Source organism: Diabrotica undecimpunctata, chromosome 7 (genome assembly GCF_040954645.1).
Source record: "Diabrotica undecimpunctata isolate CICGRU chromosome 7, icDiaUnde3, whole genome shotgun sequence".
Taxonomy (NCBI): domain Eukaryota; kingdom Metazoa; phylum Arthropoda; class Insecta; order Coleoptera; family Chrysomelidae; genus Diabrotica; species Diabrotica undecimpunctata.
This window is the reverse complement of record NC_092809.1, coordinates 111,567,811-111,595,395: the sequence shown is the minus strand read 5'-3', so window position 1 is coordinate 111,595,395 and position 27,585 is coordinate 111,567,811. Positions and strand designations below refer to the sequence as shown.

The 27,585-nt window shown below is 34.3% G+C and overlaps 1 protein-coding gene across 3 annotated transcripts; it reads left to right on the top strand.

The window, feature by feature from the left end:
• Positions 1-5: 5 nt before the first annotated feature.
• Positions 6-18,505, top strand: LOC140445712 (valacyclovir hydrolase). 3 transcript variants are annotated; one of them, XM_072537989.1, is made up of 6 exons: positions 6-151; positions 802-909; positions 9,673-9,930; positions 13,435-13,588; positions 16,612-16,864; positions 18,285-18,505. In XM_072537989.1, the coding sequence occupies exons 2-6, from the start codon at positions 829-831 to the stop codon at positions 18,373-18,375; spliced, it is 837 nt and encodes a 278-aa protein (XP_072394090.1). In that variant the 5' UTR covers positions 6-151; positions 802-828; the 3' UTR covers positions 18,376-18,505. The 3 variants fall into 3 exon arrangements, with proteins under 3 accessions (XP_072394090.1, XP_072394089.1, XP_072394088.1); XM_072537988.1 differs by lacking the exon at positions 6-151 and adding an exon at positions 257-453; XM_072537987.1 differs by lacking the exon at positions 6-151 and adding an exon at positions 462-649.
• Positions 18,506-27,585: the final 9,080 nt, after the last annotated feature.

The window sequence follows — 27,585 nt, the reverse complement described above, 5'->3', positions numbered from 1 at the left end:
CTAGCTGACTTCAGTCATCGTAGGAAAACTCTGGTCTAAAAAACTCTTTATATTATGAATGCTTCATAACAAAGTACAAAATCGGGGGACCCAGAAGACTTAAAATGATTTATTTTATTATGTAAAATCCATATTTTTTATACAATAATAGGTAATTATGTAAAATAAGAATTTCAATATATATCATAAATTTAACAGAATCAAAATAAAGTTTAATAGGAATCAGAATCACTGAATTATGGACTTTCCGGTAAAACCTAACCTATAGGTAGTGTGAAGGTGTGAAATAACAGTTGAAAAATATGAGTGTCAGAGTATATTGTGCCAGACCAGCCCGATTCTGAAGTCATATGCATACCAAATTAAAATGGAGATATTATATTTATTTTAGAAGTTCAACCTCAGTCTGTGATTAACGCGAAGTCATTCAATTAAAAATTAAAATTGTTTCTTGTAAGTACTTAGGTCAAAAAAATCAACAATACTCTTTATCTTCTGGTTCTGTGAGATTACAATAGCCTATAGATAGCCTTTGATTAAATTATTTCATAACTAAACAAACGTTAACAGACTTCACCTTCACAGCTGATATTCACATTACATATTAAAAATCTGAAGGTGTGTTAATGTGAAAGTATTTTTACAATTGGTAAGTTTTGAGGTAACTCTGTAGTTAGGCGCTATTTATACGTAAATTCTATAACATACAAAATCAATATCTCATCTCATTTAAATTTATTTCATATATTTCTATGTGATTGTTAAGTATAATCAAATAATTTATACCTCTGTTGATTACAGGTCTATTTATAGTAATAGGAACTTAACATGTTTTTATTTAAGAATACATTGAAATTAACCCAGAAGAATTTGAAATTGCTAGCTAAAATGTCATCTGAAACATTAAAGGTGAGGTCACTTTTTTGATATTTACTTACAACTTACAATGTACATATTTATTTTATTTCTACCGACGCTACCAGTCTATATTCTTTGCTCTGTATACCAGTAACCGAATTTATTGTTAAAATTGTCATTTGTCATGTGAAATGTGAACTCGTAATCGTAAACACTCGTTAACATGAGTTCCCAATGTTGCCAAAACTACAATTTCTCCCTATGTATGTAGTAATAACGACGTTTATTATGATTTGAGTTGTTCATAAAATATAAATTATATTATTCATCATTTGCATAATGATGACTGCGTTACCATTATTACCAATTCGGAATCGTTCACAGTTTACATCAGACCATAATGAATACAATACTTTTCATTTCATGTTTCATGGCATTTAAGTTATAGTTATAACAACAAATAATAAAAAACAAAATTAGCCTGTACAATTCTCTCTACTGCAAATTTTGATCTGCAAATCTGCAAACGGAGATCATTTGTCAGGAACAATATCTAAATATATAGGGTAGGGGAGCACGGGGCACAATGCAACACAAATTTGTTTTTTATTTTTCCTGTTTTTGCATGTATTCGTAGGTATCAGTTTGAAATGTGTTTTCAAAGATGCCCTTCAGTACTAGGAACAGACTTATAGTAGCATCAAAAACCTTATTATTAACTATTTTGAGTAATAGTAAATTTAAGTTAAAAAAAATGCCCCATCACTGGGACACAATGTAACATACATAGGGGTACAATGTAACATATAAAAACGATCAACTTGTACAATAAACCAATGAGATTGCTTTAGAAGTATGCCCAATAAAAGTGCTATGCTATAGTTTTATTTCAATAATAAAAAAATAATATAAAATCAAAGGAAAAAAATAATTCAAACGTTGAATATAGTCTTTAGCCAATATTTAAATTCGATTGAAGTCGACTCCGAAAGAAATAGATTGTTTTTGGCGTTGGTTTGATCCCGCAAAAACCGGGTTCTCCAAAATCATCTTAAAGGTGTTATGTCCTTTTTTTCTGAAAAACTTCACTTCGAAATCTCCGCTCGTATTCTTTTCTTTCATAACAAGTCCAACGTAGAACTTACTATTATGGCTGTTTAATTTATATTCCACCAGTACATAATCATTTTTAATGGGTGACCTACCCAGATCTATGAATTTGTCTTCATTATGAATGAAAATGTCTTCAATGGCGTCCAAGTCGTCATCAGTCTCAATATAATTGACTACATCTTCTTCTTCAGATGAAGACTGAACCTCTTCGATTTTTTTTGGATTTTTTCCTAGTATCCTTATTAAAATGTGTTATTTTCCGTTTTACCATTTTTCTTTTTGCTATTGATACGGCCGTTTTATTGGCAATTGCAGTCATTTCTGGAGTACTGGTTGCTATCATACTTTTTCCTCTTGCTCGACCGTTTCTATTGTTTTTCCTGCTCCCTGCCTTGGGAAATCCTCTAAAATCTTCAGGTCCGCATAAGGAAATTTTTACATTACTGATGGTAGTAGAAGTACTGGGATCTTGAGAGTTGTTATTGAATCTTAGTTGGCATCTGCATCGATTTCCATTGTTGAGTTGTTAATTTTTTCAGCAGGAGCATCACCTGACGGTGGATCCTCTTTTACCTGACAAGTCGGCCATTGGTCGATCAGTAAGGCAATTACATAAATAATCGGTATCGGTGAAAACATGTCTGTCATATGGGTAAATCCCTGTTTTCTTAACAGCAGCAGTGATGTTCAATGGAGTCATTCCTCTTTCGTGAGAAATCTTTACAAAACCAGCAACATTGTAAATATTTGCTGTTTGTCCAGGATGCTGCATCATCCAAGTATCTATTGCAACATTGTAATACATCTTGAATGGCTTAAACATCCAACGTCTAAAGATTGCAATTTATTGGTGGAATGTGGTGGAAAAGTTAACATAGTCATTCCATTTTCTTTGCACAAATTAAGTGCCTCCAATGATAAATGACTTTTGTGATTATCGCATAATATCAGAGTGGGCGATTGCATGCTGCTTTTTGAGTGGTGGATGAAATGTTTAATAACTTCAACAAATAATACAGAAGTCATCCAGCCTGATGGATTTGCCAAACCAAGAGCACCATGTGAGGCTTAAAGTGTAAACGTGGAAATATCATGACGGGGGGATACAGTTGCCACTTGCTGAGATGAAACAACAGGTTGTCACATTAGTACCCTTCTCAGCACTAATGCACTTGCTGACCTGCTTATCTCTGCTTTTTTTCGGCAATTATTTTTGAGGCTTCTGAACTGTGCATGTACCTGTTTCGTCCAGATTAAATATTTGTGTTTCATCTGCAAAGTAAGGATTTTTGTACACTGTTTACAAATTGTCAAAAAACATTTCTACATTTGCCCTTGTGAAAGAAGTAGCTCGGGACAAACTACATCTCTCAGGCGTTCTTTGACTCAGCGATGGATTTATTTTCAAAACCCATAGAACCAATCTTATACTGCCGATTTGCAGTGGCGGCTTTTGGGGGTAGGCAGGATAGGCCGGGCCTACCCAATAATTTTAAGAGCTATAAAATTGAAAAACATATATTCAAAAATTATGTTAATGCATGTAAATAACTTTTAAATGTACTAAATCACTTAATACATTAGGGTCCGTTAAAACAACTATGTTATTATATTACCTCAGAAAGCATCGAATCGTATTCAGGCATGTTAAATATCATTAATAGGCCCGATCGGAACTGGCCGACCCAGCTTACATATGATCCCCGTACAAAAAGCGTTTGAAGTTAAGCAGCTTGCCGGACAACGATTTATATTGTCGTGTTTATGCTTGCTGTTTAGGCACCAGCCGATCATCGTTGTCACTTGTAACATAATTATCGAATTGTAATATAAATTTTCTTTTAAATTATGATAAAAAAATATGTAACATAATCTATAATTGTAACATACTTTTAAATAAACAACACAATTGCAAACAAGTGCACGGTTGCCCAAATAAATTAAAAAAAAATCGTAAAGTTCGAAAAAAATATTCCCACTCTCACAAAAAAAAAATATGTATTACACACACTGGCGGCTACAGAATTTTTTTGGAGAGGTCATGGATCTTGAGGGTGATTACTTTTCTCTGATGCTAGGTCACTTTTAGTCTTACCACCAATAGGATAAGTGGGTTTTCAAATATTTTTAGGGAGGGGGGCCATGACCCCGTGACCCCTCCCTCTGGAGCCGCCACTGATTACACATAGCTATATGTAATTTGCTGGCTTGGCCTACCCAAAACTTTACCACACCTGCCGCCACTGCCGATTTGTTAGCGATCCATGAAATTGGATATTTTATTTTATTTATTACATCCATATCATAGGCAACTTTCTTGCATTCCGCCACTGGAAGACCATAATATATTTTGGAACACATTAGCAAATACTCTCTCAGTTTATATTCTTGTTCTACATTAAACACTTGTCATACTTTAAATTTGTATCACACTCATTGTCTTTTTTCTTTTTCACATACCTAGATAATGTTACGTAGTTTACATTTTTTAATTCTGCCGCCCGCCTGATGGAGTGACCTTGACAAAAGAGCTCTTCTGCATCTTTCATGTCAGTCTCGTGAAACAAACCTTTATTGGTATTTCTCTGACGATTTCGAACCACACTGGAACAAAAATAAAAATATTATTTTGTTTAAATATTAATGGGGCACCTTGAAACGTCAAATTCACAAAAAACATAACAATTATAGAAAAAAAAATGCATAAAAGCAATTCAGTAGGTAAATATAAAGGTTTCGAATAATGCTACCCAACTAGATAAAATATTGCAGTTATTACCTTAAAATCAAACAATGTCCGCACGTAACAATTTAGTTTTGTCACACAGAAACACAATTAAACACGATTATAACCAGAGTATAACGAAACAAAGATGACAGTAACAGGTTCTCATTTACCCGCCAGAATTTGAAATACGAACAATGTTTCAAGATGCCCCGTGTTTCAACGTGTCCCGTGCTCCCCCATGTTTAAGCTTTGTGTTTCACTATTTTTTTTCACTTTCGGTTTCTGGAACTATAATAGCGACTTTAAATCAATTAGAATGCTATCAAGGTCGCCATTTTTTTCTAATAATAAATCAAATAAAATGCGTTAAGGCGGGTACACATATGCGAGCAGAACTGTTCGCGAACCGTTTGTGAACGCTATATTCGTTAATTTGTACGACGGGACGAACCGCTTGCGAGCTGTTCGTTCGTTGCTCGTCAGGAACCACAGCCTGTCGGTTTTTGGGACGAACATAAAGAATGTTCGCAGAACTATAAATTGTGTCTATAAATTGTTTCTGCTAAGTGTGCGATGAGATCATTCGGCTGAACGAGCGCGGCTTATTTAAAAGTAACGAGAGAAATTAATAACAGATAATCTAAACAAAATACCGAAATGTTTAGAATAACGAAGTAAATTAATTCTCGGTTTGTTATTATAATAGATACTTAGGGTATTGGATAGCCTGAACATAACCATATTTTCAACGAACTCTTCGCGAACAGCTCACGAGCAGTTCGCAAACAGTTCGGCTCGCATATGTGTACCCACCTTTAGGGGCCATCGTCTAAAGGTGGGTACACATATGCGAGCCAAACGGTATACGTACCGTACCCGTACAGATCCTTGAAAAATATTCTACATCGTACTGATCGCATACTTATCTCGATCCATGGAAAGCGACAAACCAACAACGAACACACTTGTGCGAAATGATTCATTTTATTTATAATTTGGGTACTGATTTATGTTTCTGTTTTTGCTTGTTTAACAAAAATAAAAATATGTACAATAATCAGTTTACTGTTTTCTCACGTCTCTCTAGGAAGGAACACGTCATTCACACAATGTCGATTTGATGAGACAATAAAAATGTTCGCTGCGTCTAGTAAGCACCGTCCAAACTGAAAGACGAGCTTCCTTTGAAGTCGTGGAATAAACCGCAACAATTTGGTTCGCGACGAGTCACGATGAAACAGTACGCAAGCGGTTTTTTCTGCCGTACACATTAACGAATATAGCGTTCGTATACCGTTTGGCTCGTATATGTGTACCGACCTTAACTTGTTAAACTGTTTGTTCGGGCTGTTAGGCCGTTGTCTTCTGAGATTAGTTCTCGACATTTCTTCTGGAGATGTTACTGCTTAGCTTGTAAGCTATAATGCCCAATAAAATGCATCTTCAATATTTCAAATGGGACACCCTGTATTTTTTTATAGTTTTGAGTAGCCCTGCATTTCCTGATTACAAATATATAACATAGTGTAGCATTAGTTTTGTTCTATAATGGCGTATGGTACTACGATACTATACTAAGATAAGAAAAAAATATATTTAGAAAGTCAACAAAATTAATGACTTATAATACTACATTTAAGATTACAATAGATGCACAAGTAATATCTTCGTCTCAAATTTTCTAATTCGTCAGATATTGTGTTATTATGACCATTTAAATTTTCAATTTCCGCGCAAACTTTTGCCGTGATAGTGTTAATATTTGTATTTGAATCAAAATACACTTTTTCTTTTAAAAACCCCCATAAAAAGGTATCACACGGTGTTAAGTCGGGACTATTTGGTGGCCATGTAATGGTACCCTTATTGCCGATCCACACATTAAATTGATTATTTAAATGTTCTTGAACGGCTACGACATTACGTGGCGGTGCTCCATCTTGTTGCCATATCATTATAATTTTGATTTAATAACTCATCCACTTCTGTCATGACTGTGTCCAAATATGATTCCCCAGTTAATTTATAATTATAAAACAATGGTCCAACAGTTCTTCCAATGGAACAACTATTTTGTTTTGAAATATTCCGCACCACACATTTATTGATTTTCTTCCTGACTTTTTTATTTGCTTAATTTTTCTTTTTCTATTATTTTTCTGTTCCCACAAATACCTATTTCTTCTATTGAAAATGCCTGAAGTTAAAAAATTTGATTCATCTGTCCATAAAATGTTATAAAAATAATTAGGATCATTGTTCAAATTTGTAAGCATATCTTGAAAGAATTGTAAACGCTTTCTCTTAAGAACATCGGTAAGTTCTTATACCGGTAATATTTTGTACGGCTTATAGTTGTGCTTTTTTAAAACTCTAATGTATTGTCGCACGGCTTTTCTCTAATGCATTAGTAGCATTGTTTAGACTAGTTTCAGAATTTTCTAAAATAAAAATGTTATTATGGATTTAATCTATTATTTAAGTATTTAATTTTTACCTTCAAAGTAAAGCAAAGTATTAAGATCTTCATCATCATTCCCTACGATAGTACGTTTCTTCCGTTCAAACATTTTTTCATTTATGACATGACGATAATTATATAAAAATGTATTTGCAGGAGTCTGTCGATCTGGATAAATCAGCCTATATTCTCTTCTTGCCGCTTGCTTGTTTTTATTATTTTTTACGTAAATTGAGAATATATCTAATTTTTCATCTGCAGTATAACCCATTTCGGTATGAGGACTGACAGTTTATAATAAATTAATAATTATTTCATTTTGAAATGTCAGTTACATAGCCACCTATGGTTACCCTTTTGTAGTACCATATGCCATTATAGAACAAAACTAATGCTACACAATGTTATATATTGATAATCAGGAAATGCAGGGCTACTCAAAACTATACAAAAATACAGGGTGTAAAAAAATGTTTTTACAATACAATATAAAACATCAAAAGAAAATTTAAAAAGTCCTTCACTTCGAAAGAGTAAAGAAAACTTGTATCTTCAACATCAGGCCATGTAAATGTATCTTTCGAAAGTTTATCAGGTATCAAAAATGAAACTTCGACCGACTTGTTGGCACCACTGGATGAACCTGCCACACTGAAGACCTGAGCAACAAACCATTTTACTTGTTTTTTCACAGAAATAACTTGCATTTCAATAAGCAAAAAATCTTCTTTAATGTAATTTTAATCAACTTTGAATTTACTCCAATCTATCTGGGACTCGGTCTGTGAGTTTTCAAATTCTGAAAATATAGAGTTCGTCTGACTCATTTTCCAATAAATTACTCTTCTTGGCGTCTTCACTTGAATCGTCGTTTTCAATGAGGGTTTCAGTGACGTCAGTCATTGTTTTCAGAAGTGGAATCTGAATCGGAATCTGTATTGACAACGCTTTTTCCAGGTTACACTCTTAAATTTCTCTTTTTCTGTGGATTCTTCTTAGGTTCATAATTGCTATATCTTAAAATATCAATGAAAGAGTTTTCCATATTGTGTTGATCATCTCCAGCATATGTTGTGTCTTTCGAAATTTGATCTAAAACTTTCATCCTGTCAATGGTAATTATTCCAGACTTTTTAAATCCAGCTTTAATTATTTCGACAGTGTTTGTTTCCATTTTGCTTAATAGTTTGTTAAGAATAGACGGAAATATGTATTTTGGTACTGTTCCTGTATTGTCTTTTAGTTTTCACTCCAATATCAATATATATCGCGCCATTGTTTTTTTGAATGGTATAAAATAGGCAACATCTAAAAATGAACATGAGCGGAGAGGTGCGACGATAAATTGTCTCCAATTAAGGACCTTGGTGGATCTAGTCTCTTCAGATAGAGCAAAGCTATCGTAGAAAACCATTCATCAAAAGTTTTTTGATCTATCCAACCTGATTTGGTATTGCCATAGCTCGTTCCTTTTAGACTTCCTTTTGTCCATGTGTCCCATAAATGGGTTAAATGATATATCACGAATGGTAGTATAAGAGTAGCATTTCCAGCACACGCCATCATTACTGATGTAGAAGCTTTAGAAGAATTTTAAAACAAATTCTGGATGCTTGCATAACGACAACGAGCTTTCTCCTAGGGTCATCAGCCAAGTTGGTCTCATCATAGTTTATTATTGAGCCTGGCTTTATATTAAACAATGAAATCTTTAAATTATCGAAATATTCATTCACAATTTGTGGCTAAACTGCGGCGCGACAGCGTTTGATGTTTTTGGATATTCTGACTGTTAATCTTTGGTCATTTCGGCTTAAGTTACCATGCATCCAGTCTTCTCCTGGAAGATTTTCCTTAAAGACTCCTACCTGTCGTCCTTGTCTGTCTAGGTAAGTTTTTACTATTTGACTGACTTCATAAGACGTCCTAGGGAAGCTCCACTCACAATGATTAGTTTATCCGTGTGAAAGGTTTCCTCCTCTACAGGGAGCGCCATTTGTTCCCCATACTTTTTTTGATTTTTCCCTTTTAATGGATTTTATGGATTTTCATTTTGTCAAAACTGTATCTTTCACTAGCTTGCTGTAAACTTACCTTCCGGCTTCTAACATCTTCCAATGCCTTATTCAAATTTTCTACCGAATACGATGCATACGCGGTGGGCGGTATAGGAAGGGGCGCTGAAGGCCCGAGCGGAGGGTGCCGATTAGTTGGCACGTTTCGGCTTATTGAACGACGGATTAGAGAGATTCTACTGTATTATACACCTCATGTTCATAAAAAATAGATACAGAAGAACTTATGACAAGTAGATGATCTAAAATTAGAAGACTTAAATATTATATCAGCTTGCTTCTTTTTCGTAACACATTCATCTATTCTTATGTCCTTTCATTCTTCAAATCATCAAAATCAATCAATACAATACGAATATTCCTTTACCCTCAATGCTAATATTAATTATCTTTTTCATTTAGTATGTGACAATCTTAATATTTACATTATTTTTAAGACACATAAAATTGATGTTGATGGACAAACTATTAACTACCTTAAGGTCGGGAATGGTCCAAAGACAGTGTTGTGTTTTCCTGGAGCGTTGGGAACAATTTGGAGCGATTTTAAACCTCAATTGGAAAATTTAGATAGAGATAAGTTTACTATAGTAGCATGGGATCCCCCTGGTTATGGTTACAGTCGTCCTCCAAATAGAAATTTTGGAATTAATTTTTATAGAAACGATGCTATATGTGCAGAAAAGCTTATGAATGTAAGTACCTGTGTAATTTTTTTAATGCTAACGGAAATATTTATTTGTCAAAAGTCAAATATAAATAAAATGACCTTTTTACATAAGGAAAATAAAAGCAGCAACGTTAATAATAGAAATGCAAAGAAAACTACACAATTGTAACCAACTTATATATGTTGTTATCATTATTATTTTTATTGTCAGTAAGTTATGGTCAACTGTTCATCTTCTTCATCACTACAGTAACCATGTGAGAGTTATTTGTTGTTGACGGTGACCTCGCTTGAAATCGAGAGGCAAAAATCATCATGCAATTTTAAAAAAGGTAACGTAAAAAGATATAAAAACGACAGGTTAATTGCAGTAGTTAGTATATCCTAAAAATATATGAACGAATTATAAAATTAAAATTAAGACAGACAGTTCATTCTCAGGGACAAGGCGGGAACTAGGAGATTTGTTAGGGAGACGAATATCAAAGATCAACCCTTTTTTCAACCTTCTTTCCCGATTCTCCTCCCAAAAAAACAAGAAAAACGGACAAAATATGCTAGCTCGTTCTTCTAAAGTAATCTGGACTGAACTTCGTTATATTTTTCCACCATAATTGCCTCATTGTCGTAGAATTGACCTATATACTTCTAAAAGTTCTTTTGGGATCATTGTTTAATTTTTTAGAATTTCTTGACTGAGCCCTTCACCTGTTTTTTTACTAAGCCGGAAAAATCAATAAAACTTTCTTCTTCCTCCGATGTATTTGCTCATTTTGGCTGATGTCCCGAGTGCAGTCAAATATTAAGGAAAAGTATTTCTATTCCAAAATATATTATATTTTGCCTTAGATTATTGGCAATAATTTCAAGGAACACATCTTGTATTTTATGTGAGAAATGTGAGATTTGCCCTTTCTTGTACCGCTCAATATGTTGTTGAATAGTAACATTGTTTTTTCTCATTAGGAAGCCCTTTTTCTTTAGATAATTATTTGGTATAAAGTGTCAGTGTAATAAAGCTGATAAGTTGTGCAACAAAATCAAATACAATTATACAATATTGATGCGTCCAAAAATTATAATGCTATACAAAATTAACTTGGTTGGTGTGGTTTACTAAATACTTAGTAAGTTTTTCTTAAATCTCTTTTAAATTATATTTATATTTGTCTATCTGGTCCGTGGCGTGCTCGTTTATTTTTTTGAATCGAAGCTTTTATACTGGCGCTGTATTACTTTTTTCTCTATAGTAAAATGCTGAGACGAGCGTCACTGAACTAGCGCCACGAGAAGGCGTCATGGGTAGCGTCACGAAATAGCGGTAGTCATCAGATGTTTACTCTAAGCAAGTTTAAATTAAAAACTGCATAAAATAACTAACAAAATACAGAAATTAAATGAGAAGTTAAAAGAATATCTGTCAATAAAATTGCCAAAATTTTATAACGCTTAAAAAATCTTCAACTTTCGTCTGCCGAAGCCAGCCTATCCGTTTACGAGCGGCTAGGTCGCGTATTTTTTTAAGGACAGTTAGTTGATACTAGTCACTTTCAGCTTGTGTTTCAAATCAACGCAAGGCCATAGCTAAGCAAATAAAAAGCTTCTGAAGCAACTATTATGTTTTCATCTTCATTATCTGAACTTACAGTTGATAAGGTGCTAGATGTGGTGTCAGTTTTATTATTAATTTGCTCTATAATTTCACTATCTTGCATAATTTGATACTTACCCGGGATCATCATCGTCGAAATCCATCCACTGTTGAACTTCTTCATCACATCCGGCGCAATTGAGTTTTTTTATCATATCTATCATTTCAGACTTATCTTCCTGTTTTTTTTTGCATATCATTTTTTTTCCACTATTTCACTATTTTCCATTAAACACAAAACTTTATTCCACGCTTTTTTCAAGTTCTGCTCTTTTACACTGTTCCATGCTGCTCCGATCATGTAGCAGCCTTCAAATCAATTTTTCCATGATTTCTTATCAGGCTTTCTTCTCCTTCCTCTTCTTTTTCCAAAAGTAACTTACGTAACAATTCTTTTCTATAAAACCGTTTGGAAGTTTCAATAACGCCTTGATCCATGGCCTGTAATAATGAAGTCACATTAGGTGGAAGAAACATGACTTTTATAAAATCGTCTTTTTCCTTTAAGATGTCACATAATGGATGATTTGGGGCGTTATCAAGAGGCAATATTTTTTTCTCTATTTTACCATTTTTTTAACTGATTGGCTTTAACGGGGGGTATAAAAGTTCCTATAAATCATTCCATGAAAATAATACTATTCATCCAAGCACTCTTTTGCGAAGTATAAACTATACACATCGCAGTATGGTTTATACCTCGCAATATAGTATATACTTATATAATCTTGTTTTTATCAATGACAAACATGGGCAATTGGTGGCTGTAAGTAACATTAGAACAAGCTAAGGCAGTGAACGATCCTTGCTTATTTTAGGTCCAGGTGCTAAATTCGCTTAGTCTTAGTTTGAATGACTCTGCTGCTGATGAATCAGCACATAGTTTTTCACCTAGTATTTGAAGCTCACGAATGCCATGTCTCGACTTAAATCATTTTAACCAGCCTGTGCTTACTTGAAAATTTGACGAAGCTCCGAATTTTTCATTGAATTGAACTGCTTTTTCACACAGAATTGGACCAGAAATATGTTCTCCTTGGGATCTGTTTTGAGTAAACCACTTATATACAGCATCATCTAAATCCGTGTTTGAGGCAAGTTTCATAGTTTTACGACTTGTGGATCCATCAGAAGAATCATCAAGGTGGGACATAAAGTTACTTATGCTCGTCTTTTGTTTTTTTATATCCGTAATGGTAGATTTACTAACTTTGGATTTACCAACATTGGATAACTTGGTTACAGATTCACCTTCCTCTAACAGTTTATTAATATCGTATTTATCTTTCATGGAAAGGACAACACGCTTACGTTTAGGCATTTTCTATCAAGAAGTGTTTGCTGTTAACGCGACAAAATTTCGTTTATTGCCTATTGGCTACTCAGAAGGGACTAATACATATATACGAATATTTACAACCGACAATAATTTCAAGAATGTGACGCATACACTATTTTGACCGATATTAAATGACCCTCTCATCTATGTTAAATACCGAGTGACAATGAATTAATGAATCAAGAATCAACGTCTTGTAAAAATTGTAGGAGTCGTGAGTTTCGATAATCGGTCGTTCGGTTCATCGACGTTCAGATAATCGGTGCTCTACTGTAATTTATTGAATTATTTTAATATAGCATAATTTGTTTAAACTATAAATAATAAATAGGTAAATAATAAAATTACTTTATTAAATTTTAAAAATACAGAAAACGTAGTATGAAGACATTTCCCAACGTTGCACCTTTGGCTCGGTATGCCACTTCAAACTAATTTGGTTTAGAAGTGCTGTCTAGAAAATGTCCAGATTATCTCTGGATATCTTCATTTCAAGATTATCGTTAAAACTGAAGCGTAATTAACGTATTTTTTTATAGAAATTAGGAATAAACAAATATTCTCTGCTAGGCTGGAGTGATGGAGGAATATCTAGTATGATTTTATCAGCAAAATATCCAGAGAAGGTTGAAAAATTGGTTTGTTGGGGATCTAATGCATATATAGTCGCTGACGAGGTCAAGCAATGTGAAAGTAAGTAAAATCATCTTCATAGCGAGTTAAAATATATAATGTAGTTATAAATTATGGATTCGACCGATAGTTGATGGAAATTCATTTTATCTAACAATAAAACACTGAAAACTTTTGTTTTCAAATACAAAATTTAATATATTTATTATCACTAGAGCTGTTTCGGCAGAGTTCCTTTCTCGAGTGATATATTTTTACTATTCGTCTACACGGGGGGGTGTGGTTTGGGAGTTAACCCCCGCCCAGGATCGTATTCCGACACTGTTACTCACACAATTTTAAGGACTCAAAATGGAGGTAACATCTTAAAAAAAATTTCGGTGACCAACCAAACCCCCCCCCAGAGGCAAATTCTAGGTGCGCTACTGTTTAACTGAATAGGTTGAGGAAAGGAGAGTTGTTTGTAAGATATTAATTTCCATAGATTCTAATAAAGATAACTGAAGACCTTTATTTTGAATATGGAGAATTTGAAATTGGTCATTAAAAGAATGATTATGATGTAGAAGGTGAAGTGAGTACGTACTACGTAGAATCTATTTTTCTATTATTGAAAGTCCTTTTATATTCTACTATGCGTTTGATCGTGTATCGAACAGAAGGTACTAGGTTTTTTTGTGGTGGTAGAAATACTAATTTTAGGGCTTTACCTGCATAAGAAAACCCTAAAATTAGTTTTTTCCACCAACAGAGAAAAAACCAGTACCTTCTGGTACTGTAGTATAATAGTACTGCAATTATTACATTTATGAAAGCTGCCTTTTTACTTCGCTTTCGAGTATTTATCAAGGTCTTTGTATATTTCATCATAGTTCTGGTGAAAAATTCCTGTTTTTTTCGTCTTTATACTATGGCCAATAGCTACTTAGCCTACAAAACAAAAATTTTGGAAAAGTGTCGATTTATTTATCAACATAGTCTCGTTTCTGAAATCCGTCTGAAAAATATGTTTTCTGTAGGTCTACAAAGTAGGCTTCCGCGGCGGCGACGACTTCATTCTAATTTACATTTTTCTGCCCGGCGAGTGCCATTTTTACGTTTGTAAACAAAAACAAGTCGAACGGGGAAAATCTGGAAAATACGGTGGATGAGGCAATAGTTCGTAGCCCAATTTGATCAATTTCCCCATGTCGACGGCATAGGTATGAGCCGATATGTTGTCATGATGGAAGAGCACTTTTTTCTTCGCCAAATGGGGAAGATCCAATAATTCGACGTAGTAGAGTCCTGTGACCATTCTGCTCTTCTTCAGTTAGTCGATGTAAATCAGCCTTTGTGAATCCCAAAAATGCTGGCCGATAGGACTGTCTTCACCTTCTTCGAAGCACGTTCGATGGGTGCCGTCCACTATTTCGACTGTTTCTTGATCTCTGGTGTGTTCCAGTGGATCCATGTTTCGTCAGCGGTTACGAAACGACGTAGAAACTCCTTCGGATTACGCTTAAATAGCGTCAAACGCTGCTCTGAAGTGGTCTCATGGTTGCGCTTGTTATCCGGAGTGAGCAAACGCGCCGACAGCTATCTCGCGCACCTTCAGTCGGCGGTCTGTCAATACGAAATCGTGGATTTTTGTCACGTTATCCTCCATAATAGCCATTTTTGGGGCACAGATATGTAGCTCATCAAAAACCGACGTGCGACCACGTTGAAACTTGTTAAACCAATTTTCGACGGTTGCCATCGAAGGAAACGAATTATAGTATACAGCATCCACGTTCTCTTTGATTTCGTAGTGAGATCCCCTTCCAAAAACAAGAATGGAATCACCGACCGATACTGTTCTTTTTTCATTTTTCTAAAATCCCGCTTTCACACGCGGTGAAAACAACTATGAGTCTGATTCGGCTGAAATTTTGACATTAGCCGTCTACGAGAATATATTTTATGATAGTAGATTTCTCTTGAGACAGTGGCGCCATCGGACGGTGAGACTAACTAAGGAGACTAAGTACTTATTGGACCACCTACGTATATGTCCGGGAAGTATGATCTTCACGTCTCTGCTATATTTTGTGTTTGTTCTCAGTGTTCAAGCTTGAGTTTCTTGGGAATATTAATTCAGTCGAGTCCCTGCTCTTCTGCATCGCAAAACCATTCGGCTGTTATAGCTCAGCTTGTAATAGTCCATTTATAAGCAATTCCAAGATCCTTTCTTTTGCGCCTTAACTTGGTACTAGCGGTCACTGTCGCTTTCCGCTAGGAAAAGGTGCCTTCCGCTCTGAGGTATTAGATGTGAAGAATACATCAGGATTTGATGGTATAAAGAGCTGAAATCTGTGTTTCCTTCTGGAAGTAGAGCGTAGGGCACAATCTTAGAAACACGAAACTAGAAAACTAAATCGAATAATAAGAAAACATGGAAACTAATCATCATCATCATTAGTGCTACAGCCCTAGTTGAGCCTCGACCTACCTAGACTTTGAAACCTAACTATCGAAGGATAATGATGCTAAATATTTAAAATTTATAAAGCAGTATAGAACGATTAAGATTAAGAAGGTAACTTTGACAGGAAGTGCGTTTCCTTCTCTTTCTTTTTGACTATGTATGCATTTTGGCTTTTTTAGAGAGGTTTAGCCTGACTTTTTTTTATCTTTCTTAAACCAAGCTCCTTATAGGTCAAGTGTTGAGTTTTCCTCGTCACTCGACAAAGGACTAGGTGGCGCCCTTTATTTCCTTCTTTTCTTTTAGTACCAAATGCTGTCATTTTTATTTGTACGTTACAATTCCCAATTTTTTCTCTAAATATACTTCATCCCAGATAGTGGATGTATAGACCCAGTAACAAAGCTCACTATTATCTCCTTTAAAATACATGAGCGCCGTTTTGAAAGGTGAACATACTTGGATTTCCTATTTCTCTTTTAATCCCCCACTTCTCATCCAGACAAGTATCGCTACAACTTAAGAGTACAAAATTGAAAAACCAAGCCACTTTTAAGATATTACACTTCTACTTTACTTCAGTTATAATAATTATTTTAATAAGCAAAATGTGTTTATAATTTTATTTATATTTTAGGTCTCAGAGATATAAGCAAATGGTCGGATAAAATGAAGGCTCCATTAATAGCACTATATACAGAAAAAGGACTTTTGGATATGTGGAACGCTTGGTGTGATACGTTTGTGAAATTATATGAAAATGGTGGTGATATTTGCAAAGCTGAATTAAAACAAATTAAATGTCCTGTTTTTATATTACATGGAGACAAAGATCCTATGGTAGCCGCTGAACACCCCGATTATTTGTTATCCAATATTAAAATGGCAAAGTGAGTATCTTACTATTAATTTTTATAACGCTTCTTACGAAAGTTTGATAATGCAATACTCAACAAAGTGAGTGGGACAGTTATTTATTATCTTTTCTTCTTCTGGTCCACTTCATTACTAGAGGTTTGCATTTAATACATCAAAATCTTCCCTATTCTGCACTGTTCTTACTACTTTTTGAACGTTTATGCCCGTCCTAGCTATGATATTGCGAAGCAATGACATTATTTTTCTGCCTGTATCTAAATTTGTGAACTTGTTCTAACAGTGTTGTTTAGATCAATGCGACTGTTTTTATCGGTTTTGCTAATTACCATTACTTTAGTTTTTTTCAAGATGTATTGTTAGTCCCATTGCTTCAGTTGCATTATTATATATGCTCTGTCTAGTATAGTTCGTAAGTCTTCTATTCTTTCTGCTATGACAACGGTATCGTTTGCATACCTGCTAAGTTAATGTATTTACTGTTTATTTTTATATCAATTTCGGCATCGTCTAGTGGTTGTTTGAATATGCATTCAGAATATAAGTTACAGAGTATGGGAGACACGACACATAGCCTTGTCGGACACTTATGTGTATATGGACGGTTTTAGTAGTAGGTATTAATAAAATATTGTTATTAAGGTTGCTTCTTGGTTCCAATAAAGGTTTTCATTAAGCGAAGGTCTTTTCTGTCTAGCTTCATTTTCTGCATTTCATTAAACAATTGTTCATGCTGTACTCTATCAAAAGCCTTCTGGTAGTTGATGAAGCAGAGATATACTTTTTCTGGTGAGCAATGCATTTTTGAGCTAGTTGAGTCACAAAAAGCGCCTCTTTTGTTCCCAAGGCTTTTCTAAATCGAACTGGGAGTCACTAATGTCTATTTCACATTTTGTATAAATACGATTCTGTATGATCTGTTGTCCCTAGATATATAGCTTCAATAGATAATCCACCTATATATCCTTTTATTCATATCTGTTTCGAGTCTATTAATACCCTCACCTCCGTTCTTTGACCTCTTCTAAAGCATTAATTTCCTTTTGTAGACCATAAAAATCTTGTTCTATTTCTTTTGAAAATTGTTCTCAGCGATTATTTTTGTCCTTCTCATGTGCATCTCCTCCTCAATCGTTTCTCCTTCGTAAGGATGTAGTGGTGTTATGTAATTTGTTTGAGTATTTCTGTCCAATTATCTCTCTCCTGTGAGTGTTGTTTTACTTCGGAGAATGAGTAACCAGTCATCTCCTTTATTTGGTCTGACCATCGTACTGGAGATCTTCCTCTGGATCTTTTACCCGCTATGTTACCTTCAACTATCATTCGCTCCATGCCTTCTCTTCTTATAGTTATATGTCCAAAATATCTCAGTATATTTTGGTTGATAGTTGTGATGAGTCTAGTTTTTATGTTAAGTTTTGGTTTATATTTTAGGTTGCATAGGTTCCCAAACGGGAAACACAATATCCACTTGAGATATGCGGAAGAGTTTAACAGTTTGGTTACTAAATTCTTACTGGAGTAACAATTTTAAAAACTAAAATATGTATGAATAATTTATGTTTTATTATATATACACGTGTGATGTGAATATTTTTATAAAAGATTTTAATATGTTAAAAATATTTCGTGAAGAAATAAAATGTTGACAATTGTTTCAATTTTTTTAGTAACCAGAAATAAAAAAGTGGTACGGTAGGTGGTACTGTAAATTTAAATATTTCAAAAATTGAATAAAGATATTTTATTATTTATTTTTTTTTTAACATTTTAATAAAATTGTAAAAGTTTACATATTGTTTATAACGATCTCTCCTAGTAGCGTAAATGGATTCTTCCAACTGTGTACTGCAGAGGTTCCCGACTAGTGTGCGAATTCCCTGTAGGTGTGCTGCGAAATTTTACCGTCTTTTTTACTAGTATTTGCTATGAATGCAACAATACCGTTTTAAACTTTTTATATCTGTGAATCTGCTTTCTCGACGATGAACGCCATCAAGAACAAAAATCGTGCTTGTCTACAATACGTCCTAGAAAGAATTTCACCAAGCACAAATATCGCATTAGATACGGTGTCACTATTTTTAATTAGACGGACATTCTGTTTTATACTCCATTATTTTTTATTATCAACTCGTTTCTTTTAACAAAAAATATATGTTTGTTGGTGCATTAAAATTTTGTTTTCTTAATTTTCCTAGTTTACATGAGCACAGCATTAACTCAATGAATTATGTTTTAAATTATATTTTTAAAGAAAGTAACATAGTAAAAAATCACATAATTCATTATGATTATGCTCATTCTAGAGATTATTTACCCAAGTGTGCCGTGGCTGAACGAGTTTTAAGTTAGTGTGCCTCAACCTAACTGGTTGGGAACTGCTGATGTACTGTGACTGCGATCCATGAACCGCTATTTCGTGTTTCGAGTCGCTACTTCCTTGGTGCTCGCCTCAGCATTTTTCTATACAGAATAAGTAATACAACGCTAGTATAGAAGCTTAGCTTCAAAAATTGTCAAAATTATTCAAGAAATCAATGCATCTTTTGGTAAATTCATACATGTTATTCTCATATTTTTGATATAGCCCTCCATCTTCTGCGAACTTGCGCTTCTCTTTCCCATTGTTGTACCCCAACCCTAGGTAACTCTCAAAAACACTGCATTTAGCACTCTGTCTTCCTCCGATCGTACCGCATGAGCTGTTCATCTTATCCGGTTAGCTTTTAGAAGTCTGGCGATGTTTTCAGTACCATACAGTCACCAATAACTCAGCATTGCGACGCCTTCTCCAATTCATCTCTTTGAGGGCAAAATATCATTCTGAGAACTTTCCTTTCAAATACCAGCAGCTTATTTATCGCTGATGTAGAGTCCATGTTTCACTTCAATATGTAACAACTGGGCGAATAATTGACATGTAGTCTTAAGTTAGATTGTTTTTTTAGCAGTTTAGATTTTTATAATGACGATAGAGAGTATAATGCTCCATTTCCCGCAGCTATCGTTGTTAAGACCTATTTTTCTATGTGGTTGTCATCTGTGATTACCGCCCACTGCAACTAATACGCTTTCAAATAGGTTCGATTTCGTTTTCTTTTTGAAGCGACATTTGTGTGGTGACAAATAAATCAGTATTTAGCCGCCCTTCTGTCAAGTGTTTCGCACTTCTGAAAATGAGCCACTGACAATGCTATTTATTCAATTTCGAGTTTAACCCATTCATGCCCAGAACTATTTATGCTTATTTTTTTTTAATTTCTGAAAAATTTATATTCTAAAAGTCACAAACATCAGGCAACCTTACATTTAATACATTTTTAGTGGTTATTGAGTGACAAAGGACGCATCGGGTTTGTTTTTCTTGGGTAGAAATAAGATGGCCGATGTTGCCGAATTGAAAATCTTGTGTAATGTTGTTTGTAGAAGATTGAGGTGGACCAGGTCTTCTTGGACATCGTTCCGAACATCGTCAACAAGGCTTTGGCTATATTTCGACTAAACTGCAGCAAATCCATTTCAGGTTGTTCAGAGATAATGTGTCTCATTCTACGGTAAATTAACCAAGCATTTTGTATGGAGACATCAAGACTCCAGATAAAGGCAATACCATTTCTTGTATGTTATATTTGTTCTGTAATAGGCAACATTTTGATCCATCCGATGTGGTTGTTACTTTGATTTTTTGCTTTGGGCAAAGGAGTATCTGTTCGCTTGATAAACTGGCGTCGTTCTATGGTAATTCGATGCCAAAGTAACTATGCTGTTGTCATTCCACCATAAATAAAACACCTTATTTTTCTCGTGGTACCAATTTTCGTAAATACCATGTATGGATTTTTTAAACGTTTCACTGAATAGAAACTTTTCTGTTCTATTTGATCGTACAGTTCCTACGTAACTTATTCCCTTCGATGTTAAAAAATCAATTAGTTTCATAGAGGGAAAATAATTATCAGCATATAAACAATGAGGCATAACCCTATCGCGTTGAATTTTAGAATAAGTTGAGCAAACTGCAATATTATTCCACCTCCAAGGCCAAATTCTTTTTGTGTATTCGTTGGATTTTTTCTTGGCTCCTTGATAAATATTGAAATCTATGAGGTAACTAGATTTCTGATTTCAACACCACGATTTATACCCAAAGCGTATGGACTTGCTTTTTATATGTTGTTTCATACGATGAAACGTGCCATAATACCATAGTATGGTACCATGGCCTTATCCACGCTAGATTCGGTTTCCCGTACGGTATATTCAGTAAATGATTTGCGGAGACTTTCAAGCTACGGAGAAATTTTGTATGTTTTTTCTGAACGATCTATGTTTAGGTTATCGTTAAAATGGAGGAATCTTGGAATTGGAATGGTTTCAAATCGGTTACGACGCATGTTACTTGAAATCACTATATTTATAACGTCATCAGATTCTTCCCAGTACATGCGTCTTCTTGGATTCGTGCTGTACCCACTAGCTAGTAAAATCCCTATAAAGGCTTTTAACTCGTCTACTCCAAATTCTAAAGTAGTACTTTTTGAAGAGCATAACGAACTGTCTCCGTTATAATATTTGTTAAAAGCTCTTCATTCACTAAAAAAAAAAATCAAATATCTGTAAGAGTGAGTGGTCGTAAATAAAATAAAGCAGTACACAGCAGTAAAAGTTACACTTTTTGCACGAAACGAATCTCAGTAGATGCCACTTCAATATCTTGAATTTCTTCATTTTGTGTCTCTATTTCTATTTCCATCTCAATCTCTTCCGTATCTTCTTCCTGAACTTGTGTCACACTTTGAAGATCTGCCTCTTTTTCATATAGATTTATAATTTCTTCGTCGATCCTTCTTCTTCTTGATGAATTACAACTTCTGATTCCGCATCCCACATATTTTTGTTTAGGGTATTGTATGTTCCTCCACAGTCTTCATCTCCACTATCTTCATCAGTCAATTCAGTGGGGCCAGGAAGTGCTAGGAAAACATCTGCACTGAAACATGCTAGGAAAACATGAACACTGATAATTGGGCAGTTGTACCAACTAGCCCAGATAAAATAATAGCACTTACTTGATAGATATATCTTTTTCAATAATTTAACAATACGTTGCTACCAAAAACCAAATTTTTATCCAGTTAATTTATACACAAACGACTTACTACTAACTAAAAACAGGTGTTCACAGAAGTCAAAATTAACCTACTTTCAATATGCCATCCGTTAATAGAAACCTAAGTTTTGCGACCAATTTCCACTAAAACATACAGTATAGGTAAAAGTTTATGGTCGGTATTGACTTTACGTGAGATGGAGTGAGAAACACCTGTTTAAAAGAAGAGAGGTATATTAGGTCCGGCCTTTATATCGCCGAACATGCATGAGTTGATATAATAAAAAAAGGGAAGGTCAACGTTGCCAAACTTATTGGTTTTATTTGACCTGTTGTCTTTTTAGCATTTAAATAATCTTCTAACATAATCAAATTTGGGCGAGATGGATTTAAATGGCAGCTTACTGTTTTTTATTGGGAATATGCCACAATTCTACTTTACAATAAGTGTAATATAACATTTTGATTTCCACTTCGGAAATATCGTTTTATATAAATAAAATTAATAATGATTCGTATTTTAAGTACGATTTCCGAATTAAAAATCTAAACATCAAAATAAGCTTATTTTAAAGTCACATTGTGCCTTATTCTCATTAAAAATAATAAAATGCACAATAAAATGCTTCGTACAAAATTATTTGGTAACGTCTCGTCTCCCGATCTCTCAATTCGTCAAAGCACCAAATCAAAATAAGGATAGAGGTGGGTCGTTGAAGTTTTAATCGTAAACCGATTTTCGTAAACAAGTTACTATGATTGTTTAACAGTAGTTTCAAGTAAGAGAGTACCTACATAAACAAACATAATGGCTATTATCGTTTATACACAATATTTATTGAAGTGAAAGAAACTAATGAAGAATATATTTATTTTAACTTGAAAAATAAACTAAACAATACAACCCGATATTAGTAATTGTACTATGTCGGATACTGTGGATGTAAGGTTACCGTTTGCTAAAATTTTATTGCAAGATTCTTGCAGGCAGCGTACCATAACAATCACTGAACTACCCTTTAAGTATTTTTGGCCACTTATTGTACTTGTTTCTTTAAAAGGCAGTAAAATTTAGAACAAATAATCCAGTCTTCATTATTTAGATTTAGTCTAAGTCTAAATGTGTTTTTTGCCGAATTATCGAAAAAAGACTTTTTATTTTATCTATTTGTACACGACAGCATTTAAGTGCTTCCCCCACCAATAAATTTAACGTATGAACAAAACAATTTAAATGTTTTCATTAAAAACATCTTTAATAGCTTTGACCATATTTGAGTAATTACCAGTTACTGCAAAATTTACTTTTCGATTTAGACCCCACTGATTAATAATTTCACTAATTTCAAAAGCGATGTTTTCTGAATTATGGTTTCCAGAAAAATGGCAGCAACCTAATAAAACCGTTTTAAATTCTAAATTTTCGGTTAAATATTGTCCTATTAATGCGATGTAACTCTCAGTTGCTCCATATGTCCAGAGGTCAGTAGTAATACAGATATTTGCTACTTATTTAACAACTTGTGATCTAATAATTTGCTTAGTTTTTATATAACATTCCCGAAGTAATGAACCTGACGTAATGAACAAGTTTTTCTTGTTGGCGGTTTATATCCAGGAATCCACCCTGCAAACTTTTTAAAAGCTCGTTCTTCAACTATGGAAAATGGATGAAACGAGTCTTTGCATAGGTTTAGTAAATCCATATCTATTTGTTACTTTTGTTCTAAACTAATATTTTTATTAATGGAAGTATCCATCACTTTTTGACGCTTGGGTGGCGGTGGCAGTAAGTCGGTACTTGTAGAAGTAGTCGAAACGGACAGAAATGCGTCAGGAGAAATTTCAATCATTGCAATATTCAGAAAGCGGACCATAAAAGCTGCATCTTCTACAAATGTGCATTTTTTAAAAATAAAATTATTATTCTAATACTAGGTCAATAATTTTGACTAAGAAAAATAATTCTTAACTGAATATTTACAATAAATAAATCCTTTGACGAACTATCAATAAAGATTTGAAATCGAAAATGCAGATCAATCGTAAATCGGAACTCATTCATTATTCAGAATATCTAGTTATAAAAACAAAAGAAAGAGTTAAGAAGCTGATTACTTCTATAAAAAAAGAAAAAGAAGATTGTACTAGTGAAAATCAATAAGTACAAGAAAAAGAAACTGATAAAGATGACTTAAGTCCATGGTGTATTTTTGATGAATTTATTGGACATGACTCATCTTAACATACACCTGTATCTAGAGATTTATTTATTTATTAAAACTTACAAACACCACCTAGGTAGTAATTACATGTAAGAGTGTTCATTACTTGGTATAAAATATACACACAAAAAATACAATATACTACAATATACACACAAGTACAAAATAAAAACACAGAAAGAGAGAGATAAAAAGAAGTCGACATGTATTTGTCTGATGATATTACCCACAAAAAATTTCGAACCGAGATTGGAACTGTCCATTACAGTGGTGGAAAAACCATCGCCATGTATATCCTAACTTAACCACTATATATAATATGGAGGGGAGACCAAGGGGAAATATGATTGTTATCTTTGCCTATTCGCTGAAAATATGATTTTATATCTGTGTCATGATAAATGCGAGTCAAATATTGATAGATCGCAGTTTGGCTTTCGGAAAGCACTTGGAACTAGAGAAGCAATTTTCGCTCTCCAGGTGCTTATACAGCGGTGTAGAGACGTTGATAAGGACGTGTATTTGTGCTTTGTGGATTTTAGAAAAGCATTTGACAATGTCAATCATGAACAATTGATAGATATTCTGCGAAAGACAGGTATTGACGACAAGGACATTCGAATTGTGGCAAACCTATACTGGGGTCAAACAGCAAGAGCAAAAATTGGCAACGAACTCACTAAAAGTGTGCAGATCAAAAGAGGTGTCCGTCAGGGTTGTATATTATCCCCACTCCTATTCAATATTTATTCTGAAGAAATATTTAATAAATGTATGGAAAATGCAAATGAGGGCATAAAAATAAACGGCGAGTTAACAAACAATATAAGATATGCCGACGACACGGTGATCCTTGCCAGTACCATAGACGAATTACAGCAGGTAATGGAAAGAGTTTATTCAGTTAGTGAGGAATACGGCCTGAGCCTCAACTTCAAGAAGACAAAGTGGATGCTGATAAGCAGGAAGCAACAGCCTGCTCGACAGTTACGGATAAGTAACATACTAATTGACCATGTAGAATCTTATGTGTACCTTGGCACCAACGTAAATGCAAAATGGGAACAGGCCACAGAAATTAAGGCGAGAATAGAACGAGCTAGAGCAGCATTTAGCAATATGAAAAAGCTCCTCATAAGCAGGGATTTGTCTCTTCCCCTAAAACTACGTCTAGTTAAATGCTACATTTTTCCGATCTTACTGTATGGTGTGGAGGCCTGGACGCTGACGGAGACGCTTACGAGAAAACTAGAAGCATTCGAAATGTGGGTGTACCGACGCATTCTTCGTATATCCTGGACCGAACATGTCACCAACACAGAGGTAATCCAAAGAATCGGAAAGGAGAAAGAAATCGTGAATACAATTAAACAAAGAAAGCTTGAATATCTAGGCCACATATTGAGACACGATAAGTACCGTCTACTGCAATTGATTGTCCAGGGAAAAATAGACAGTAAGCGAGGGCCAGGCAGGAGAAGACACTCGTGGCTCCAAAATCTGAGGAAGTGGTTCGGGCTCACATCGGTCGAACTATTCAGAAGCGCCGCAAATAAGATCAAAATTGCCATGTTAATAGCCAACGTTCGCAACGGACAGGGCACTTGAAGAAGAAGATCTGTGTTAGATATCCTGTTAAATTTTACCATACCGACCATAAACTTTTACCTACACTGTATATAGGAAACTGTTGTGAAATAAATCTGAACTTTGACTGCCCGAATAAGTCATGTCATTTTTCAAAAGATGACGCCATAGTGGGCTATATCAACTGTTGCGAAAACGCAACGCTGGACATTAATGGATTAAATCCCACTCCAGGAATTAAAGGGATTTTCATATTAAAAAATTCGTTTTGCTGCAAAGTTTTTATTATTTTTTTACAAACAATTCAGTTAAAAAATGACAAACTAGCTTCTTTTTGAAAATACGGACCCGACCTGCGAAAACAAACATTTATTTTCGACAAGTTAGTTTAGCTATAAAGTTTATTAATGTAATAACAATATTTAAATATTACCTCAATATTAAATCTTCTTAAAATCTAACCTAAAGAAAAATTTACAAAACTTATTGAAGAAACTGTAGGTAAATTCTAATCATGAATTAATCATTGGTATTTGTGATTAACATTTACCTTTTTATTCACGTTACGGCTAAAACAACAAATTGATATCTTAAATAGACTTATGTAACTCAAATTATGACAGAACTTTCATGCCAGGTATTTTTTTAACCCTAGAAAGGTGGACTATCGTAAATTTGACGACGCTCCTCGGTTTTCGCCGCAGTTCGGGTGCAGTCGCGTAACCTCTGCCCATACACTTCTCAGTAGCTGTTTCTTTAGTCTTGATTTAACAGGCGGTGAGTGCGTTTCTCCACTACTGTATTTATGTATTAGATTTTTTGAGGGCACGTCGTCAATTTTACGAAAGTCCACCTTCTACGTTAGTTTTTTTCTCTCAAGTTTATTTGGACGCCGGTGACGTTTTTGGTAAGTCATTATCTAATTCTTTTTTATATTTGTAGTAAATATTATTTTATTTAATTGTAGCACTATGTCATCACGAAAACCTTTAACGGCAAGTGAAATAAACGATGAAATACAGCGTATAATGAATGGTGAAGATAGTGAGCAGGAACCTTTTGAAGATAGTGGAAGTGACTGGGAGTTAGAAGAAGATGCTTTGGAGTTTGAATCGGACGATTCAGATGAAGAAGATGACTCTAAAAATAGTGATAATTCCAAAATTTTCCAGCCATCCAGTGTATCCAGTTCATCTGTAAATTTAATGGATGCAGATATAAAAGCAATAGTGGTGGAAAGCGAAAAATCTACAGAAGAAGTACCTGGAACATCAGGTGAGAACTCCACTGTTTCTCAGTTTATTGTAAATCCGGGAAAGGCTCTAAAAGGTAAAAACGGGCATAAGTGGTCAAACAAAATACCTTCATTGTCAAAAAGAACGGCAGCTAGAAATATTATTCATTTTATAGCTGGTCCCAAAGGAAATGCCAAAAACTACACAAAAGTTGAAGAATATTTCTTACATTTTTTTTCAGAGGATATATTATGTCGTACTCTGTTACACTCAAATACTGAAATTACAAGACAATCTAAAAAATATGCCAGTCGTCCTAATATTTCTGACATGAGTAAAAATGAGCTACAAGCTTTATTGGCAATTTTGATAATGTCTGCAGCAAATAAAGACAGTCATCTATCTGTGAAATATATGTTTGACAGTAATATATCAGGAAAATTTTATCAGGCTTGCATGAGTGGTCAGCGTTTTAAATATCTCATAAACTGTCTTAGGTTTGATGAAAAAGAAACACGAAAAGAAAGGCAGCAAGATGATCCTTTTGCGCATATACGCGAAATATGGGATATTTT

Excerpts from the sequence above, each read along its gene's own strand:
- LOC140445712 (XM_072537989.1), top strand. The coding sequence starts at position 829 with ATGTTTTTATTTAAGAATACATTGAAATTAACCCAGAAGAATTTGAAA. Across the intron at positions 13,589-16,611 it reads CGAGGTCAAGCAATGTGAAA|GTCTCAGAGATATAAGCAAA; the intron begins GTAAGTAAAATC and ends TTTATATTTTAG. Across the intron at positions 16,865-18,284 it reads TCCAATATTAAAATGGCAAA|GTTGCATAGGTTCCCAAACG; the intron begins GTGAGTATCTTA and ends TTTATATTTTAG.